We start from the raw sequence: 15,447 nt of genomic DNA on the forward strand, positions 1-15,447 counted from the left end.
TTCAAGTCTCACAAGAATTCGATCCTTAATATCAAAAATATGTTATATAGGTCATTACCATATATAAACAAGATAATCAGTTTTTTTCTGTCCGATATGGGACAAAAATTTCCGTTATAAAAACCATAAGATAAATGATATGATTAAAATATATATTTTTATATAAAAAATAATATACATTAATTAAGTTATGTTGAATGAGGCATACAACAGTAACATCAATTTATGAATTATTTCCATTCTCTAGCTGTACACCATTGTGAGAGTCTGGATCCTCTATCTGTAAGGCAGGTTTGTATGTTACTCTCGATCAGGTCCAGCCAACAGAAATATAAGGGGAGGAGAGTATCACTGAGATAAACTTGCTCTCAGAGGTGCACCACCTTGTATTTCTGGTGGGGAGATTTGGGGGGCAACATGCACAAGTAGATGACCCACTCAACCCCTCCTGAAATCTGGGCTACATGACAAAGTAGTGATCTTTTCAAATCCAGATTTGCCTTTTATAAAGCAAATAGAATGAAGAATCTTGTCTAGCAACCTGTCTTAATTCATCAATATCTGCAGCCATACATGAGGAAAAGAGACAGATTTTTGTTCGACACTGGAGAGCAGTCAATTAAGCTGAAATATGCAAAAAAGGAACTTTATAAATCATGAACGTTTATTGGAGTAGAATACTTGTTTTTATCATAACTCCATGCTAACAAAAATTTGACACAAGTTGCCACAACCATATGTGCATCTGTCTGTTGTGCCAAGAAAACGAAGAAAAAAAGATAAGCATAGAAATGTGTAAAATAAATTATATACCAAAACCTGTATTTGTAAACTACACGAAAATACATGTTGGTCAATGTTACAAACTCACATGAGGATATCTCTCTCTTTGTCATCTTGTTTTGAAGAGGAGAAAGACACAGGAGAGTATTGGCATAGCCAACACTCTACTCGTGTTTACAGTAGCCTATTTCTGTCGTTCCAGTATTGGGAATCTGGATTGACTGGGTAAAGATCAGGAACAGACCCAGTAGACCCAGTCCACGGTCCATCTATAGATGTACTATGGGTGAGGCTCTCAATTGTGGACGTGCTCAGATCTTGGTTATATTGACAATGGTTCCTGATAGCCTTGAATTTCACATCTTCACCAGTGATACTTGAATGTGGTGCAAACTCCTTAATTGTAGCTCGGCCTTCAAGCATGCTTACCACAACTGACATGGTAGGTCTAAGAGTTGGAGATGCATTTGTGCATAGCAAAGCCACATTTAACATCCTCAAAACCTCTTCCTTGTTGAATTCCAAATCCAACTTTTCATCCACTAATTCCATTAAGTTTCCTCTTTCTTTCAGAACAAGGGCCTGAGATACAATCAAGGGATAAGAGTACTTGTATTGAAGCTGAATACAATCACATAAAGTTATCTTCCACCACATGCAAACGTATCAAATGTAAAGACAGACAAAAACTGAAATATAGCAAGCTAACAAAGTTACCCAGTCTAGAAGGTAAACACATTCCTCCTTTGGCCTGAAGCTGGTGTTGCTCTTCCCACTGACAATTTCCAAGGCAACAATCCCAAAACTGTAGACATCTGCTTTATCAGTCAGGTAACCTCTCATGGCATACTCTGGTGCCATATATCCTCTGTAAAGTAGAGATAAATCAGAGATTTTCACATATGAAGTCAATCTCGACAACAAAAAATTCACTGAAATTCCTGCATGGGCAATAGTTCTCAGAGTTGAAATAGTTTTCAGTATATATGTGACTTCGATCAAATATCTAAAAGAAAGATATAAGGGATTTGGTAATCTCAGGATGTGAAATATACGTAGTAATGGAAATGAACAAAGCAATAATGGTTTTCTCTTTTTTGTTAATGCTACAGGATTTTCTGGGAGGGATTAAAATGACTCACATGGTTCCAGCAATTCGTGTGCTGATGTGAGTGTTCTCTTCTTCATCAAGCTTGGCCAAGCCAAAGTCAGATATCTTAGGGTTAAGATGTTCATCGAGTAAAACATTAGTAGCCTTAATGTCTCTATGAACAATCTTCAACCTGGATTCTTCGTGGAGGAAAGCTAATCCTCTTGCTATCCCAATACAGATCTTTTGTCTCGTAGGCCAATCCAATTTCAGTTTACATTCTGATGAACCTTTACATTATCAAAATAAAGACAAATTAGAGATGCTCATATTACAAACAAGTGCTTCCTAAACGCACATGATGATAACCCTTTCTACATGCCCACTTTAAGGATCAATGAGTAGAGACATTTTTTTTTTTGGGATTGGGATGAATAAATAATTCACTAACCAAAGAGGAGAAAAAGGGAAGAAAAAAAGTACAAAGCGAAAGACAGGCTCGATAAAACAAGTGCAAAGACAAAACACAAGCACAAGAAGCACAAAACCATAGAGTCAAACCAGAAAATACAATATTAGCACAACCAAAATGGACCAAAGGGCAATAGACCCGACTAAACCAATGCAGTCTCCTCTGATTGATCAATGGCACAAAAAGCATTCATTGCAACAAAGTGCAGGACAAGCGGCAGATACCGTCAAAGCACCACAGGCGCTAGGGCTGGTAGCATCCCAAGTTAGAGAGGACAGGCGATAGAAAAGGGAGAGAGAAAGAGAATGACAAACAATGGCTCTCATGGCTTTCCCCCAATGCCAAAGAGGCTATCAAGGATTGGATCCCTCGATGAGTTGAAGCTGAAACCTGAAACAGAAAAGGGAGAGAAAGGAAAGAGAAGAACAAAAGAAAGGGAAAGCGCAAGAGAAGGGGAAAACAGAGGGAGGAGATGAATCTGGTTCTGAGATCAAACCTGAAATGTCACTATTCTGTACATCTCAAGGCACATGTAGGAAACTCCAAAAACTAATGCTTACCTTCCCATAGCCCACATTTGCCATGTGGCAAACCCTAGTAGGCCTGAAGCTTGATAAGTGAGCAGTGACTAGGGGTCTACCTGTTCACAAAGTTTGGTTCCATGTGGTTTGCCATTTTGGCTGGGCATGTAGGAACCAGGCTCTCATTCGTTATGCTTACATAATTGAGTTGTCTAACACCACAAGAAAATGTGAACGAGCAAATGACACTTACTCTTACCAAACAAAGCACGAGCAAGGCAGTTATTTTCCATGTACTCGTAAACTAGCAACAACTGGTTTCCTTCAATGCAGCATCCATAAAGTTTTACAAGATGAGGATGTTGAAGAGCAGAGATCATGCCTATCTCATTTACAAACTCACGATTTCCTTGTTTTGACTTGGAAGAAAGTTGCTTAACTGCTATTATGGAGCCATCTGATAATAAGCCCTGCAGTGTGGTAATAATTGTCTCATTTCTTCAAACTAAGCATGCATTTGGAAGAAATAATATAACAAATTAGTAATATGACAGAACCTTTTTGGCATACCTTATAAACAGATCCAAAACCACCTTCTCCTATCTTGTTTGCAGGATCAAAGTTATTTGTGGCAGCTTTGATTTGCCTCAAGGTAAAGGAACCAGTTTGAAGGTCTAGACCTCTCAACTCTGCATGAGGATATTAGTTAGAAACATGTGTCCTATTAAGTTCATCAATTGCTTCATGACTAGTAACTTCGATTCAACTCTCAAATCTTGAAAGTGGGAAAAAGCATGTCATCTAAAGAAGCCAACTGTATGTTAGAAACCATACTTAATATGCATGTGGAAAGACAAAAAGGAAGATTCCATGTAACTAGAATATAAGTAACTGGATCAAACAAATATTTCAAATGGTATGTTGACTGCATGGAAACATCAAGGTGAAACTGATATTTCATCCATGGTGTTCCTTTGTTAGCAGATGTTAATGAAATAGATAAAAATGAAATTGGAAAATAGTTGTCCCTTTTTTCTTATATACTTTTTCAGTAATTCTAAGCTCTCTTTGTGTGTTTTTGTGTTTGTACCTTGGTCCATCATGTTTTTACGTCCTAGACAGCCTCTCCACCAAAGAATCCCAAGAACTATAAAGGTAAGGGCTACCACTGAAGCCACAATCCCAATGACAGCTGCTGTAGACATCTTCTTTCCGCCTTCGGGAGGTGTAAACTCTGCATGAAGAAAGAATATAAACGGTTAAAATAATCAGGAGATGTTCTGTTGCATTGAACTCAAAAACACACACACACACACACAGAGCAAGAAAATCTGAATTCCTGTAATTGTAATTTGAAATAGAACAACCAAACTGAATAAGCCAATAAATAAGAAAAAAAATTCATGGATTAGAATTTAAAATACATATCACTTTTCTGTAATTTATTTCTACCCTATTTCAGTTTTCCACATATAACAGATAAAATTATATCTCAACTATTTTGCCTTTTCATGTGGATTCAAAGCAAGGAAAAAGGATGATGAGTGACAAAAGGATGCATTTTATATATTTTAATCAACTGTAATTAAAGTCTATCTTGACATCACAAATATGAAACTCATGTCACCAACAAGATGATTCATTATGAGAAAAATTGACCTCACAGATGACAAACATTACCAGGATCTACAGAAATCGCTGATATGAGAGGACCATAGGTCCCTCTAGAAGTGAGTGCTGTTGTCCCTTTCCCTGCCCAATAGAACCGGATTTCTATAGTCCCATCCGTTACAGCAATTGAGCTAAAATTTCTTGTGACAGCCTTCCCAACTCCACCAGCTTCATCTACTATATTGAAATCCTTCAGTACCAATTGTCCCTGCATAGAACTAGTTATAACCAAGCCTTTTCTATAAGCCACTAAAAGTAATTTATGCAATGTCATTTAACTACCTGAATATAAACATCAAATATGCGCCTCCCTAGACTGCTATAATTGTGATCGTTCGTAAACATGATTTCCGCAAAGTGGAGGTTCACAGTGTAGTTTCCAGTCAGTAAACAGTACCCATAGTAAGTGAGAGAGAGAGGAGAAAGACGTGCCCTTGTGTACAATTCAGGGTTTCTCATCAAGAGCGTGGACACATTTGGAGTTGTATAGGTATCAATATCAATGTCATTGTCCATGAAATTTCCTGTGCTACTAAATCCCCAATTATATCTACTTTGGAAAAACTTTGAAGGACCAGCAGAATCCCGGTCATCTTCATAAGTGGTACTGCCATTGTGGACAGTGTCTCCACCACAATTGATATGAAATGAATACCCCTCTGCACAGAAGAGAAATTCATTAGTTCGAATTAGAACGAGCAAAGCAGATAACATCATTAGCATTTTTTAAAGAAAAATCCCAAAGTGCTTCAAAGTTGGAAATAAGCAAAGATCAAGCTACGGGAAAGATAAAGAGGATGAGAGCAGATACCCCATTCTGTAACCCCCCAACTGAAGATATCAGTAGGATGCCAATAGATCTGACATCTCTCTCAAGGAAAATGCAGTCATGGGAAAAAGACAAAAGACTCTCACTTGCTTGATAATCAACAATTCAACTATTTAGGGTGGTTCATTTTGATGCGACAAACAATAATTGTTCGTTTCATATGAGAGCCACGCATTAGACAATGGTGTGAGAATCATTCAGAATGACTACAAATTCCCACCCCACCTTGCCAAGCAGGCTTTGCCACCTGTTGCACATTTTCAGTAGAGTTTGTGGCTAAACTTAGATTTGATTCTTGCATCATTGGATAATGCTCAGTGTGAGCTTCCAAATGGTATTGCAACCATCGGGTTGCGGGTTTGAGATATGGAAAAAGCATCTCTGAGAAAAAGGGGTAGGGCTGCGTACATTTGCCACTTCCAGACCCTACAATAGTGGGAACATCATGCACTAGGATGTTCTTTTTGTGATAGCTTTGAAAAAACTTATTGCATCCTCCAAGTTAGGGGGAAATTATTAGTCTACCTCCCAATAGGTTATAAATGTTCTTAATGGTTGTCAATCATTAATTCACAATTTAATATCTGGAAGTTCAATAACAATGTCTTGATAACGTTTTGAGGCAAATCATTACTTATATAGATGAGAAAATCATATCAACATCTGTAAATTTCTTTTATATCCGTTTCTTTAATGGAAAAAGAGTTACGTATTCACTGAAATTGGTTATTGTTTTGTACTATGTGTAATAAGGAAAAGTTTTCCCCAGGCATCTCAACAAAAATAAGTTTGTCCTTTATTATGCAAAATGATTCAGATAAGTCACCTAGAATAGCCTACATAACAGAGATTCTTGCATTGGGGCCAATGATATGGGAAATCATTCTATACAAAGTATGAGATGACTAGTAATTTGTCTACCTATTCACCTGTTATTTTCAATTATTTGCCAGTTTCAGGTTGAACCAACAATCTTCAGGCTTCTCATCCTCTAGAAGGTATATACTATGATGAATTTATGTAGTAAATTATATTTACACATATACATTTAGTCTTAAATAAAATAACATGGGATTATGCATAACTAATACTGCAGCTCGCATTTTCAAGTAGTGGGAAGACGTATATGCAGTCAAATTTCAATTTGCAGAATCTGGATAGCTTCACTTTTCTTTGGGAAAAGGTATATTAAAATTCTTAAAATGGTACATCAGCCTTTAAAATGGATTAAATCAGGTGCTTTAATCCAATAATATTCTGATTATGTTCATCTACGCTCCAAGTTACAAACAAGGGAAATGAAGAGAAATAAAATTGATACAAACGAAGAAAATTGGAATCTTTGTACTTTTGATTGTGTAATGCACTTACATCTTACCAAGTACAATTGATGAAATTTTCAAACAGAATCATATCCCCATAAGAGTTTCTATTCAACACATAAGTAATTTTGTTGAAAAATGAGGTAACATTATATTCAGTGAGATTTTGAATTAGTTACACTTTTGGTAATATGATTAGGAAAATTTTACTTTAATTTCTTTGTTTTCATTTCCTTTTTGCTCATTTTACATTCAACTAGACAAAGTGTAAATGAAAACAATACCATGACTAGCCAAGGCGGATGTCAATAGAACCAAAAACAGGACCAAGGCAAAATTTTCATTACAACTTTGAAACAATATATATATATACTTACTCTTTGGGCAGGTAAGACTCTTCAAGCAAGGAACATCTCCACTTCTAGACCAATAGAAGTTTAATATCAAGTCAGATTTATGAGATCAACAACATTATAATTTTTTCTCGTCTTCCCATTTGAATATAATTAAAAAAATTAATTCAAATGGAAAATACATAAAACCTGTTATGCAAATTCACCAAAAGAAATAGAGAAACTTACAAGTTTTTGGCCAATGAAGAGCTTCCATACAAATTTCTGTGTGGGCCAACAAATGAAAAGAAAGAAGGAAAAGGATAAGCAGATCCAATACTAGAAACTTCCATTAAGCTGAATGTTATCAAGGAAGCTGAAACAACTGGTATGCATTCTTACACATTATACTGTTGACAGGTAGACACTCCCGAGTTTCCGTATGAGAAGTTGTTGTAGGAAAGATCACTATGCATCACAGAAAATTATAATCTCAATAATCTGAAATATTTTTCATATTAATTACAAATTTTCAAACCTCGAAAATAGGTATCATAGAGTAATATGATAACCATCTTGGAAGTACCAATAGGAGTAAAATCAAAGGGGTACCAACATACATGTTTTGGCCTTTCTTCATCCAGTCAGGAACAGTACCATTCAACAAATTTCCAGTTAGATACCTAATCACAAGAGATGGAGTTCTTGGATTATGCAGTTTCCAAATCTTACTAGGATGGTAAGGTGCCACCAATTCTCCTAGAGGTTATTACAACGGAAACTCACTTACATGAATTTTACTTTTACCAATCCACTATAACGGCTTGGAATTTCTCCAACCAGCTTATTAAAGCTGAGATCTCTGCATAAAAAATGGAAGCAAAAATGAGGTTTTGGTCTAAAGTAAGTCCCCTAAGAGAATTTTATCTTTTGACATCTGTCATCAGCATTTACGTATATCAACAAAAAGAAAGAACATTTCAACATGCCGTGTGCAATATTTTGGGAAAATCTGGGAACAAACACTTAGTACAAGAAACTAGCTTCATATCAAAATATGTTTAACATTTATTGATGACACATATAAAGAAAGTCCGTAAGAGAATTTTATCTTCAGACATCTGTCATCAGCATTTACCTATATCAACAAAAAGAAAGAACATTTCAACAAGTGGTGGGCAATATTTACGATGGGAAAATCTGGGAACAAACTCTTAGTACAAGAAACTAGCTTCATATCAAAATATGTTAGCATTTATTGACAACACAGGAGCAAATGATAGAAATAGTAGCAAATGCAGATGAGCACCTGCCACTTGTGTTGGTGTTGTTAGCAGAGGAAGTACTGTTCACTTCTCCCCAACAGTGAATGTATTTTTCTTGGGTAGCTGTTTCATATCCTTGACTGTTTTATACTTTTGGGAAGTAGGTTTTTCACTATGTAATAGCTTATGTTCAAGGGGTGTTTATTTACTTCTCTTTCTTTTTATAATCAGCTGGAAAAATAGATGGTGTGGTCTTCACACAATCTCCCTTCCTCTCTGTCTCATATCTCTCTACTTTCTCTCTCACTATGTCTCTCATCTGTTGCTGCTCACTTTCACTTCATCATTGTCAGGGTGAACCTACTAGATCTAGAAGCTCCAGGCTGAGGAGGAGTATTGGTATTATTAGCAGAGGTAGTGATCACTTTTCCCCACAGATGTTTTTATATCCCAAGGGTAGTTTTATGCTTTCAGGTAAAAAGGTTTCTCTATATGTGATGAATTATGTTCAGGGGCATTTATGTCTCCTCTCTCTCTCACTTGCAGGTTTGAGATTCTCTTGCTCTTACATCAAATTGGTCCTCTAGGGGTTCTCCCTTTAGTATCTTCACTTAATGGTCCCAGATTTGGACACTCAACATCAGTTCCTATGTAAATGTCTGCTTAACATTGTCATCTAGTATTATACTTACTTTATTAAGAGTTATTCAATCTGTGAGCCAGATAATTACATTTTGGTCTGAGAACCTAACTGTTTCATACAACACATAACCAACTCCGAAACCATGGAGTAATCTGTCATCGAAATTCTTTTGATATCTCACATTGAGAATACTTTAATCGAAGTCCAGCGCAGATGTAACAGAATAAACCTTCTGTATATAAATATATATAAACTGACATAGTTACACTAGAAGTTCTCACTCTCCTTGGCTTTTTTACAGCTACTCCCTTGATCATTTCATTAACTATGGGTGGCCATGGATGTTTGCAGTGGTAATCTCCAAAAGATGTTCTTGGTACTTCTTTTTCTACTCATTAGTTCACTCTTCCTTTATCCTCTATTTCCCAATTTTTTTTCTTTTCTTTTTCTTTTTTTTTTTTTTTTTTTTTTTTTTTTTTTTTTGGTTTTGTAAAAAGTACGACTGATATATGTTGGTTGGAGGTGAAATCTTTATATTGCAGACGCTGGAGCCCAATCTACAGATACACTGTTTTGGATTCCCCCTCCCCACTGTTTATATAAAATATATATTATTCAACAGGTTTTAAAAGATGAACTTAAATTGTCATGACCAATGTGCAAAAAGATGAACTTATCATAATATCCTCTCATATATTATGGAAAGGTAAACCTATATTGAGGTCAACAGGTGGTAAGTGAAAACCAAAAGAAGAAACTTTGGTAAAGAATGGGCCGAGCGGGTGGGGGGAGGTGACACAGAAAGGATTGTACTTACAATTGTTTCAGTGTTGTCATCTCACCGAGATAATCAGGCAGTGGTCCAATAATATTGCAACTCTTTAATATTCTAAAAGAAGTGTTCCAAGTATTGTCACTTCACCCAGCCAAAATAACAAAAAGGCACAACTTGCAATTAGCTTTGAGAGATAATATAAACATTCAACTTACAGAGTCTTCATGCTTGTCATGTTACCCAGTGGAGGAAACTTCATTTCTGGTCCGGTTATGTCACTGATCCGCCTGGGTAAAAAAAAAAGTTTCACCCATACTAGCTATCCGAATTTGGTTCAATGAAGAACACAAAAGGAATGTAACAACGTACAAACCAGAAAGATTATAGAAAGATAAGTCTTCCACTCACAAGTCAGTTAAAGATGACAAATAAGAAATTTCAAGAGGAATTGGCCCTTCCAAACCACTTGCCTGCATGGCCCTGCCAATGATACAATAAAGACAAGGAGAATTAACCAAGTGAAAATTTTGAACTCTTCTCTTAGTAGGGCTCTTGGAGGGATTCAGTGATGAAAATTCTTACAATTTTTGAAGACTTCTCCAGTTCTTTATAAAACTGGGTATCTTTCCAGTGAAGTTGTTTTGGCTTATCCGACTGCATGTCCCGGAAAAGTAAAGCATTTTGGGGAAAAAAATGAGTCATCATAAACCTCAAAAAGGAGGAGGAAGAAGAGTGGGGGAAAAAAATCAGAGCAGGACAGGTTGGTATGGTAGTAGAAACTTACAAGTCCTTCATGTTGATTAGGTTTGCAAGTGTCTCTGGCAATGGCCCAGTAAAATAATTCGAGGAAAACAGGCTGTAATAACCAATAGAATCCCAACGATGAGAGCAGTCAAGACATTCCATGACATAATAAATATCTTAAAAAGGATATCAAATTCGAGAGGAATAAAAAGCCCAACACGGAAGTGAATATTAAACGAGGGACGTCGAGTCGAAGTGGAAAAAAGAATATGACGTACATTCTCTGTATGTCGACCAATTTGCCAAGTTCTGAAGGAAGTGGTCCAGAGAACAGGTTGGCCTCGAGGGTCCTGAAAAATCAAACTTGTGTAAGCGGAAAATTATACAATGAAAAAGAAAATAAGGGTTGAAAATCAAAACTTACAGGTTTCTGAGAGTGGTGATGTTCCCAAGTTCCACTGGAATTACACCCGACAACCGGTTTCCAAGAACGGAGCTACAAGGACATCTCTCCGTCAACCCAAAGTTTTCAGGGAACGAACAAAATATCTGGATTCATACATATAGTAAAGACAATAAAGGGAAAACTTACATGTTCACCAATGCCATGGAACCCCATTCCGCAGGGATTCTACCGCTAATGTAGTTACGATTGAGCTCACTGTGCACGAGAGAGAGAAGGAGAAAATGGGTTTGAAGTAAAATTAGTTGACAAAGAAGACAATTATTTCTGCTTTCATTTTTCTGTGTTAAGCCAGATAAGATGAAGAGTCTTACAGTTGGCTGAGGTAGGGAAGCTTAAGCAGTTCTCCAGCAGGTAGGACGCCTTTTAGACCCTGAGAATTAAGAACTCTGCAATTCAAACGGTGATTTATTAGTGCTACAGCTCACTGTCACCGGTGAAATCTCACCCAAAAATTGACCCAATGGGACCGGATCCACTTGAACCATCGGACCGGGTCCAACAAGCCGGCAGCCAAAAGACATTCGGTCCTACTTAATGGAAATGTGACTCAGCGTCGTATTGGTCTTCCTATCTGAAATTAGAACCGAATTGGTAAAATAAACCATGTTGGAAGTTGGAACCGATTATCGATAGCTTAGGGTACATTTTGGCTAATTCCTAGTGATTTTTTTTTATTGCACAAAAAAGAAGAAGAAAAAAAATAGAACGGTTAGAACTGAATAAATCTCGATTTTGGATTTTAACCTTTAAAAGAAAAGCAAATAATAGAAAATGCATGTGGGCTCTCCGTGATATATATATATATATATATATATATATATATATATATATAAAAAAAATTTTTTATAAAAAAAAAAAAATACAAATGCATAGATGGGCTTTCTAACATATTGGTGACAATCTTTTAATTAGATGCTCTAATATAGTGGTAACAGTCTCTTGTATATAATTTTTAATATAATAGTGACAGCTTCTTATGTAAAAGTACTGAGTTCAAAGTGATTATCGATTCAAGCATTTGTTTTACCACACCTTTTATAAGCTATAAAGCATCACATAAATAACACTTCCTTGAAACAAGGAGGAATTTTGATTGCAATGGCGGGATACCTGAAAAAGAGCGATTCTGACGAAGCAATAATAAGGGCTATAAGGGAAGCCATGCAACACACAAATCAAATCAAGGAAATGTGGTTCAATGAAGAGGAAACACTATCCCTATTCCACCCCCACCCCCCGCCTAATGTGATCTTTTGTAACTATAAGTCCCCACCCCTGCTATACTATTTTAAATTCCTTGCCAGTCAAACTATCAATAACTATTGCCACAATAGAAGTGAAATGAGCCTCATACTAACTGAGGAACTATGTAATTTCAGCACTCGGTAATGCAATATTTTTCTTTTGAACAAAAAAATTTGTTCAAAAATAACAACCACAAAAATATAAGAAAATGTCACCATCATCGTTGTTGTCATAAGAGGTGATGGAAACCACAAATTGGATTAATCCTGCATGATCTACATATCCGCAAGTAAACTATGGGGGGACATTAAAGTTGAGAAAGGAGCTCGACTTCAGTGTGCAGCACTATGTTGCGAATAGTCGCAATCGAGATTCGTTCATTTCTTAAAAGTGTGAAAACAAACTTTTCAAAAATAAACGGTCGAGATTGAAATTTCAACCATCCGCTATAGGTATTGCGCGTGGACCCAAGTAATTTCATTCAAAAAGTGATAGACTGAGGTCAAATTTGGCCCAATGAGTCTACTAGAAGAAGACGTGTATTGGACCATGCGTTGCATTTATTTGACTGCATTTTACGGATAATTTTGAAGTGAAATCCAACATTCATTGTCAAAGAACAGGGAAATGACAAGGTAGAAAGGTTACAAAGAGCCAACAACCAATTAGTGGAAGATTTCATGGCTTACAGTTAGAAATGATGTTAAGGTGGGGCCTTCCTATCGAGAGAATGTCTTTGAATGTTGCATCCCCTACGGCACACAAAGTGAAAACTGACAATCCATAAAATAAGAAGAAAGGTGGATGACCCCTATCCTCTACAATATTCAACAAGGGATCATGCAGAAGTAGTGACTTTAGAAGAGCCTCACGAATTCCTAAAGCTTCTCCCTCAAGAGGTGTAGAAAAGGAGTAAGGGACAGACAACTTATAATGAATCGCCCTTGTGATACTCTCAAAATAGAACCCAAACCCCCTGTTGTCTTTGAGGGGCATCTTCAATTATATACGTCATAATTCGTTCAAAGAAAAAATGGAACTATTTAAAAATTAACACATAATAGAAAGCACAAAAAATATGGCATGGTTGAAACATGGTTGTGGATGATTTCATTACTTACACATAGAAATGATATATGGTGGGGTCTTTATCTTTGTCTTTGTCTTTGAATTTGACCCTACACCAACTTAAGATGACTTACAATAAGTTACAAGCAGGCCTGGTCCTCCCAACCCAAAGTTTGGACCGTGCTGGGATTATGCATGGGGAGATCTCAAATCTTCCGGATTCACAAATGGACAGACAACTTATAATTTATCTGCTACCTACATTGCACCACTGTTCTTGCTCTTCAATTATATACGTCAAGATTCGTTTATAGAAAAAAGAACTATTTAAAAATCAACCCATACTGAATCACAAGTGTTAAAGCATGGTTGAACCATGGACGGGTTCAACTTCAATAGTTTTTTTGGACAAATCCAAAGATTTCATTCCAAAATTCAAACTAACCCCGTTCTTAATTTCAATTCTAACCATGATTCTAGAGGTTTGAACGTATATTTGAAATCTTTAAATTTTTGAAAGTACTCAGGTAACCAAAAGGTTTTTAAAAAAATTACAAATCAGGTAATCGAAATTTCACCGTACATAGCTCAGTACTGTGCATTAGTTGCACAACACTGAAGCTCTATCTGGTGGATAAACCACATGACACTTTTTTTAGTAAGGGTTTATCAATTTTCTCTTCGAGAAGATAATGATCAAAATATATATATATTATATAAAAAAAAAAAATATTTTATATATATTATATTATTATATATATATATATATATATATATATATATATATATAAAAGATGGTTTTTAAAAAAAAAAAGATAACCCTCCCACATTTTAATATAAGGCTAATTTATTTTAAAAAATTGCAAGATAAACTTACATGCTGACGACGTGACAAGTACCGTTGGGGAAGGAACAATTGCAGGTGACGGCATTCTCCGATCCCTCAGTGGGATTAGCTGTTGCCCATCCCGATTTGCCACTACATGGATCCACACTGAAATCCCAAGTCTTCCCCAACGATTTCCCTACTTCTTTCAAACCATTCACTGCAACAATAGAAGAGATCGATCATTTCTTCATAAAATATTGATAAAATATACTTTTTTATGACCAAAGCGGAGGAAACAACATATCCTGTTCGTAGATCTCCTTTAGGAACTCAAAATTGGAAAAAAAAAACAGTGTTTTTCTTTTTGTAAAATCTCATCTTTCACGTTTTCAATGAAATCATACATTTAATTCAATGAAGGTATGTTGTCAACGACAGTCGCCGTGAAACTTCCCGTTTTGGGGCTTCACGACGATCTTAGAACAGCTGCCACAGCTACTCAACCAACAGTTCATTCTAGTAAATGAAGAATGAATAATCAAGATTCCTTTTTCAGGAAGGAAGATCTGAGTTCTTTGATGAGAAGGGAAACTAATAATGTAGAAGAAAATTTCAAATTAAAAAAAAAAAAAAAAAATTTCAGAGAATAAGTTGGGAGTAACCTTCATCATCTGGTAAAAGAGTAGTCATGGCTCCGAATGAGGAAGCCAAAAAACAACTCATTAAAGTAGTTAACCAAATAACAACAATAACTGAGGAAGGAACACCAGAGCTTCTTCTCGATAACATCTTCTTCTTCCTCCTCCTGGAGCAGAGGTGAAACAGCAGCAGCGAAGCAGAATAAGTTGCTGTCGTTAGTACTTGTGTACGTAGCTAGTTGTACTCGATTCGAATGCTTTCTGAACCACTCGTCATCGTAGAGAAGATGAGAAAGAAACTCAGATCTACTTATTGATAGTTGATGGCTGCTCTCTGAAGAAGAAGGAAAAGACGAAGAAGGCGCGATAATAAGGATCCTCAGCTGGGGTATGGTTGGTGGGTGCCACACTGGTGGGCTCGATGAAGGGAACTCGATCTTTAAAGACTCTTTGCAACCTTTCTTGGGATCTAGAATCGAATCTATTCTTTTCTGCTGGCTATTAAGCTTCTTCAGTGTACGTGTTTTAATTCTCTGCATTCAACCTAAACCTTTCAAGACATCATTGATTATCCAACTGTCTATTTCGCTTGTTTTCATACCTAAACTCTAAATTCGTTTTTCTTTATGTTTTTTGGGGTCCAGATACCTAAACTCTGATTAAATGTGAAAAGAAAGTGGGAATTTGGTGTCTTTTCAATACATTTCGCCAGCTTCAATACGAGTCAACCCTTATTTAATTTCAATAATTGAAG

The 15,447-nt window shown here is 36.3% G+C and overlaps 1 protein-coding gene across 1 annotated transcript; it reads right to left on the reverse strand.

Annotated features, from left to right (window-relative positions):
- Window positions 1–453: 453 nt before the first annotated feature.
- Window positions 454–15,232, reverse strand: LOC149026174 (putative LRR receptor-like serine/threonine-protein kinase At1g07650). The gene is made up of 25 exons (XM_089143628.1): window positions 15,104–15,232; window positions 14,718–14,928; window positions 14,104–14,272; window positions 11,225–11,299; window positions 11,040–11,108; window positions 10,872–10,943; window positions 10,726–10,797; window positions 10,488–10,559; window positions 10,286–10,357; window positions 10,112–10,183; window positions 9,919–9,990; window positions 9,746–9,817; window positions 7,811–7,882; window positions 7,641–7,703; window positions 7,423–7,488; window positions 7,270–7,305; window positions 7,066–7,109; window positions 4,820–5,196; window positions 4,547–4,745; window positions 3,957–4,100; window positions 3,437–3,555; window positions 3,126–3,336; window positions 1,926–2,163; window positions 1,501–1,651; window positions 454–1,365 (listed from the first exon to the last, which is right to left on the reverse strand). Exons 1-25 carry the CDS (start codon window positions 15,230–15,232, stop codon window positions 958–960), a joined length of 3,285 nt encoding a protein of 1,094 aa, XP_088999754.1. The 3' UTR covers window positions 454–957.
- Between the last annotated feature and the right edge of the window lie 215 nt (window positions 15,233–15,447).

This window comes from Hakea prostrata, chromosome 2 (genome assembly GCF_041222555.1).
Source record: "Hakea prostrata isolate BN-2017 chromosome 2, UWA_Hpros_2, whole genome shotgun sequence".
Classification (NCBI taxonomy): domain Eukaryota; kingdom Viridiplantae; phylum Streptophyta; class Magnoliopsida; order Proteales; family Proteaceae; genus Hakea; species Hakea prostrata.